This window comes from Acyrthosiphon pisum, chromosome A3 (assembly GCF_005508785.2).
Source record: "Acyrthosiphon pisum isolate AL4f chromosome A3, pea_aphid_22Mar2018_4r6ur, whole genome shotgun sequence".
Classification (NCBI taxonomy): Eukaryota; Metazoa; Arthropoda; class Insecta; order Hemiptera; family Aphididae; genus Acyrthosiphon; species Acyrthosiphon pisum.
Genome location: NC_042496.1, coordinates 39982796 through 39990038, shown reverse-complemented (window position 1 = coordinate 39990038; position 7243 = coordinate 39982796). Strand labels below are relative to the sequence as shown.

The 7243-nt window shown below is 26.5% G+C and overlaps 1 protein-coding gene across 12 annotated transcripts in view; it reads right to left on the bottom strand.

Annotated features, from left to right (window-relative positions):
* Window positions 1-370: 370 nt before the first annotated feature.
* The window catches only part of LOC100571594, a 12945-nt gene continuing 6072 nt past the window's right edge, over window positions 371-7243 (bottom strand). For all 12 annotated transcript variants that reach the window (XM_029491237.1, XM_016807648.2, XM_029491240.1 and 9 more), the window contains 7 exons: window positions 3506-4814; window positions 3301-3424; window positions 3140-3228; window positions 2829-3080; window positions 1243-1465; window positions 963-1174; window positions 371-886 (listed from right to left, as the gene is read on the bottom strand). In XM_029491237.1, coding sequence (XP_029347097.1) covers window positions 501-886; window positions 963-1174; window positions 1243-1465; window positions 2829-3080; window positions 3140-3228; window positions 3301-3424; window positions 3506-4793 — 2574 coding nt within the window. In that variant the 5' untranslated portion in view covers window positions 4794-4814 and the 3' untranslated portion in view covers window positions 371-500. The remainder of the gene's footprint in view (window positions 887-962; window positions 1175-1242; window positions 1466-2828; window positions 3081-3139; window positions 3229-3300; window positions 3425-3505; window positions 4815-7243) is intronic.

Here is a 7243-nt window from a genome sequence, read left to right as displayed (position 1 = left end):
CACTGAATAAAAATAAATCAAAACACTATAATTTTGTAAACAGGAAAGTAAATAAAAAACAAGAAACATTTCAAATATTTGTCTAAAAAATATTTTTATGAAATAATATGCACTAACGACTGTAAAAAATCGACTATATGCCAAATATGCATTTGCACCCAAAACATGCAAAAACATGCACTATCAAACTTCATATTATTATTACTATTGTTATGAAACGGATTTGTATCTCAGGTAGCATGTTTTCCTGTGCAGCAAAAAAAACATGCAGATGCATGAACTTACGAGCCCTGGTTATAACTTATAACATAAGGTAGAATAACAGTAGTAAAGAATACCAGGATGACTTATGGTAAGCTAAAATTATAAATAATGGCAGTAATAATTTTTTTTTAATGATGTAAATAATAGAAGTTATAATTAAGTGTTTATTTAAAGTTTAATTTTAACAAAAGGCGTAAAAATCACAAAAATGTGCATTAGTAAACATATTTTAACCCTTAATCCTTCATATTAAGCAAAAGTCTTGAACTTTGCATACACAGATCACAAAAGTCGTTCAAAGCTTTATCATGTAAATTTCTGGTTAGGTTGAACGACAGTTCAAATGGATCCTGCAAAACCAGTCCGTAATTTTTTTCAAAACTTGAATCAACTTCTGCTTTAAAGTTTTTAAACTTTGTTCTCTGTATTTGACTTAGTCCAGGCAACTGACTGAACCTTTCGAAAAATTCATGCTTTTTGATTAACTGACCAGTGCAAGTAGACAGTACATTGTCCTTTAATGCTCTCTTATTGGCATAGTATTGAAAAAAACCCAATAACAGTTTTGGGCGTTTCTCTTCACTGATATAGATAAAACATTTTCCAAACGTACAGTCCCATCCTGGTAATATATATATATATATATATTTAGGTATAATTTCAATAGAAAAAGAAATATATTATAATATATTATGTACCTTCAATGACTTTATGATCATCTTCAGTAGAAATGTGCCTGAGTTTGATCAACGATGGTACCACTTTTTCCGTCATCAAATAAAACAGTACCAGCCATATCAAGGCATAGCTGGTGAATAATTGCCTGTCTATTAAACCATTTTGGGGAGCCCAATTCTTCACAATAACACAGACCAGCCACTTCACAGTAGGGTTCATCAACAAATAAAATCTACAACAAAGTTGAATAAAGCAATTTAAAACCATATTTCTTCCCAAATATTTAATGGTGTCACATACTTGATTAGCTCAGTGTTATACGTGACAAGACCACTTTTAAAGGACACATCGCAGATGAACTTAGATGGTACGTGATAAAATGTAACAATAGGCATACGGCAATTACAGATTGATTTAACATTTTGAAAGACTTCGGGCTTCGATAAACAATATTTCGTAAATTGTTGTACATATTCCACTTGAATTTTTTCATTATTTGCTATTATTCCGTCAAACGTGTCATCTGTAAATTAAAATCACTGTCGTTATCAATATTACTCAACAGCACTCGCTATGCAATTTTCAGACCATCAAAGATTTTAAAGAACTATCAACCCAAACATCAACAGTTATAATAGGTATTCAATAAACCTAATACATTATGAGAACTATTTTAGAAAAGTACCCATTATTTTTAAACACATTTTCTGTGCATATAATATAATATTATGTGTACCAACTAATCACTAACTGCTAATATAAAAATTAAAATTTACAAAAAAAAATGTCAATGCCGGGTAATTGTATATATTAAATACAGGTTAATGTTTTTTAATGACTATAAATGTCCTTTGTTATGAGGAACAATTACTTATTACTAATAAGGCAGCACCTCCAATTGTGATGTATAAGTTGACTTTTATCATAATGTGTTGCAGATAAATTAACAAAAATGTTTAAAATTAGATAATACATTTGAATTTTAAAGGAAAACTTTTTGCTTTCAGAATATATATATACATATTATTATTATTTTCAAATATAAATAAAAATACAGCAAAAATATTATTTAAACATTATTCAGTTATTGACTGGACAGTTTTTGGTGGAGTTTAGGAGTTCACTAACTGAATATTACAGAAGAATATTTAAATATTAAAGTTTTTTTACCAATTATAGATACAGTATTATTTCAACAAAAAGTTAATGATAATTTCCATTTTTTTAACATCTATAATAGTTTCAAGTCAAGGCAAAGTTTCTTATGATTATGTATACAGTTGTATGATAATGACATACATTCTAGACTTTACAGTCAATTACTATTCATGAAAAAAATTGTTTTTAAACATTTCAAAAATAAAGAGTATAAGATGTTGTCATATTTATCTTAGAAAATGATATTAGCACTACATTCAGTGATGGATAAAGTGGATGGTATTTTTTATTTAACCTTAATCATAACAGTTGTTTTAGCTGAAAGATCTTTTTCAAAATTGAAGATGTTTAGGAAGCACCTGCAAAACTCGATTGGCCAAGATCACCTTTCCAACATAATCACCAATCAATCCGTCAAATATTAAAAAGTTAATTTTTATGTTTAGTTTTACAACAATACATACATAATAAATAATTTTAAAAAATGACTTATGAGAACAATTAATTTTAGAGTTATAATAAGGTATGACTATTGTTAATTTTTATTTGAAAGTAAGGGCCGTTCCAATTTGGAAACTAGGACATACTCAAACATATTATATTTCTATAAAGTAGATTCTCCTATATTAACATTAATTTTAACTTAATGCTTGTATTTTATAAATACAAAAAAATCAAAAATATACTTTTAAGTCTGATAATAATGATTGTAAGTTGTTTTGTTTTACCGATTTCCAAATATATATCTATATTAGTTGTATTTGTTGCAAGTCCATAAACTCGAGAACCAAAAGTGTGAATCTTTTTTGAATCTGTATTAATTTGAAAGCTACATATTGAGTCACACAATTGTTGAACACGGGATCGGGTTTCTATGCTGGTTCGTGACAAATTCATCAATTCTAAGTCACTGAGAATTTTGGCACACAACAAGCTCCAATCTTCAAATAATTTCTTTGTTTCCAATGATAATACTTTTTCTAGAAAGATAAACATAAAATATTAATATTCTTATTTTTAGGCAGTTTTAAATTTATACCTGAATGATAATTTTCTACAAATTGTATTGTAAAGTCATACTGGTTTTCTAATTCTTTTTTATCCTCACGTAAACGTTTAACTTGGGATCTAAAAGGTTATTAAATAACAAAAATAAACAACAATTATTATTATAACAGACAAATTAAATAGTGAACCTACATATTTTCGAAAAGAATCGCAAATGAATTGTTTACATATTCGACCAGTTTGAATTTACCATATCGTTCTTGAATTATTTCGTTTAATACGATATAATTATTTTTTTTAAAATTACTATCATCGTCTATAAATAAAAAATAAAATTTGTTTAATCTAAATGTTCTAAGTTTAATAAAATTAATGTAGAGTATAAAATAATATTCACTTTTAATAGTTTTGTTCTTTACATAATATTCATTTGAATATTTGATATTTTTAGTTTCAACATTGAAATCAGAATCCTTGTCATCATTGGTGGGATTAGGGTTTTTATTAAAATTATTGATGTGATCTGTTGAGGTTTTTATTTGATTCAATGTGATTTGATGAAATACTTTCATTGCTATATGTTCCACAGTCATAAAATGCTGTTTGATAGTAACAGTCTGAGCACTCAAGTGGTAAATGCAACAAACACCACAGAATAAAACCTTAATGTCATTATCATTGATATGAAACTCTTTGTCGTGCTCATTCCAAGCATCATGATTACAAAGAACTATATCACAGATTTCACAATAAAACCCCATTGATAATTCAATATTATTACTTGTTTGCAGCTCTCGGATATATAAATCAAAATTCTTTCTTATGTAATCGTTAAATGCAGACTTCATTGGCTGTGCAGACAGTTGATCAATTAATTCTGTAATAATATTTTTTTTTGTAATATAGGACGTTAGGTTTCGTGTGGAAATAATAATTTCATTATTGTCCTGACATATGGTCTCTCGAGGGTTGTCATCGTCATCAACATCATAACTTTTATTTAAATTAGTTGAATTTATTTTCTTCGTTTTGCTCCGAGCACCGTTTAAGTACCACAGGAGCATATGCTCGTATGTAACTCTGTGGTTCAAATACTGTTCATTTGTTTGGCCATAAAATGTAATGTGACACGAATGGCATACAGAAATGCAAGCAACTTCACTGTGTTTCTCCTTATGCAATTCTGTTAAATTATATGTGTAAAAAGAGCAATACGTACAATAATGAAGCATAGTCTGGTTATCCTGACATTTGTGTTTCCCATAAACAGTGGACATTACATATGATAATTTTGAAATAAATTTAGGTTGACAATGATGTTTAAGTATACTCTCTCTAAAACCGTAGAAATGAGTATTACATAACATGCAATCGTATGAAAATGTTATTATATCAAAATCAACATTTTTGGAAATATGATCAAGTTTGAATAAATGGCACTTCCATTGATCAATACTATCAGTTAAATAATTGCACTTCAAGCAATTGAATTTAAATTGTGTTTGAATATTTTCTTCAATAAGAGTCCCATTACATACAGAAAGATGGTAAAGAATATTTTTCTCTTCAGGTGCACATGAAATATTACATTTCGTACATTTGGCTTCGTTATTATTGATAGAAAAAGGTTGCAGCAATAGTGGAGGCAACTTAATCGATACATCAATATTCATAGTCTCAGCCATTGTAAATTATTATAATATTATCTAAAATAAAGAAATACATAAATTAACAATATGTTTGACAAATGAACCGATAGCTGAATTTCAATTTAATTGAATTATCATATAAGGCACCAGGTGCTAACGTAATATTGTACACAAAACTACGCTCTATGAGAATAATATCAATAATATCATTAGTTCTGAGAAATGTGATAATTTATTTTTAACTTATAGATGGTAATATTCTACAAGCTACATCAAACTCCGTTTATCAATATTTCAATCCCAAACTTTATAATATGTCTTCAAAAACAATACAATTTTAAGTGTTTTTTTTTATAAATTATATCATACCATTATTTGAAATAAAATTAAAATCAGGTTTGATGCGGACTGTAAGTCTTCTTCTTTCAGATAATAAATAGCAATCAAAATCTGACAATTCTACAAGGTCTGAGAATTATTAACATGGAGTAATTTGTTCGATATAATATACCTTATCAAGTATCAACCCTTCCCCTAAATAGGTATCGGGCAGTGGATTAGGGGAAAAGTATTATAATTAAGGTGGAAACTAAAATATAGAATATAATTAATAAAATTGCGGAAAGTTTGTCCTTAAGGAATGAGATAATTGACTGAAATACAATATTTAACCTACATGCATTTTATATAATAGGTAATGAAATAAATTGATATAGAAATTAAATCCCATAACTAAATGTTCAAACGTGGATAAAATTGTTGAGATGTTTGTTATTTTAAATACTTTTTAAAAATGTTTTTAATTTGATTTAAATATGATTTGATAGATTAATTTAAAAATAAAAAGCATGATTTACATTGTAAAAATATATAACAATAACATTGAGGAGAAAAAAATTATGGTCTAAGTATAGGCATAGTATTGATATTTATTATTATGACTGCATATCTTTTTATTTATTTTTAGATTCTGAGTGGAACGATGAATGTATTGATTTTACAATGATGTGTATTTTTTAAAATTTAAAAATTTTTTCTTGTGTTAGTGTACACGATAAGTAGTCGAAATAATACTTCGATTTTCAACTTCAGTATCTTGTTCGATTGGAAAGTGAATATCGTTGGTGCATTAGAGAGGTCAAAATTTAAAATTCCCAGTAATTTTCAAAAGCGCCAAGAAAAACCAAAGAAAAATTAAGGAAAAACGGGAATTTTTACGCAAAATCGATTTTTCACAAAATTGAATTTGGTTTTTGGTGTAACATTAAACACTTGGTTAACATTTTCAAAATATTTTGACTTATTTTGAGCTCTTTACGGACATTGTCAGTTTTCATTTTTTTTCAGTTTTTTTCTAAAAATATCAATAAAATTTTATTTGTTGATTAAAAAAGCTTGAAAATTTAATAGAAGGCTTCAAGTATATTGTTTCAAAGGCAGATGAAAAATATTAAAAATCCTTAGTCACAGTTTTTTTTTATAAGCATTTAAAGTACAAAAATTGAAAAAATATGGAAATATCACGAAAATTAGCAAATTATTTTGAGTTAAGAATTCGTAAACATTTTTCTTTTTAAATCTAAGATTTTAAAATGTAATAAAAGATTCCTTATAGGATAATCTACCTTTATCAAAAAAAAAAAAAGGTGGGCTAGTGGATGTCGCTCTGCTGTACAGTAGATTACAAGTGGGTCACTGTATAATGGATGGTATTAAATTTGAATTCAATGATATAATATCACTGTATAAGAAAAACGATTCTGAGTGGAAACGGTATATCAGTCTAGGAATTAGACATAATATTATATATAGTATTAAAAAAAATTTACCTATAATAGGTACCTATAATAAATTCCAAATTAATCATATCACAATTTCCATTAGGTACTTATAACGTGTTATACAATATGTAATTTTGTCCAAATTTGAACTTAAAATGACTATAAAAGTAAACTGTGTAAATGTATTTTTTAGATTTTTTTGTAACAGAATTAATTACTTACGTGGAATCTTCTTATACATTTTCAATTCTTAGATACAAAAGTTGAAAATTTTATAAATTTTTAACTACAAAATAATTATTCAATTTTAAATTTGATAAATTTGTCAACATTTTAACTTCAAATGCTTATAAAAAAAATTGTGCCTATGTATTTTTAATATTTTTCAACTGCTGTTGTAACAATATATCAGGAGCTTTGTATTAAATTTTGACACTTTTTGGCCCAACAGATAAAACTTTATTTATATTTATAAAAAAAAAAACTAAAAAAATTGAAAACCGAAAATGTCCGTAAACAGATCAAAGAGTCAAAATATTTTCAAAATTGTATGGTGTATAGGAAATGCTAATATATACATTCAGTAAAATTTTCATGTATCTACAGTTATTCGTTTTTGAATTACAACAAAATAAGAAAATCGCTACATGAGAAATCGAGTAAATATTCAATGTTGTAAAAATTTGAATTCAAACAATCATAAAA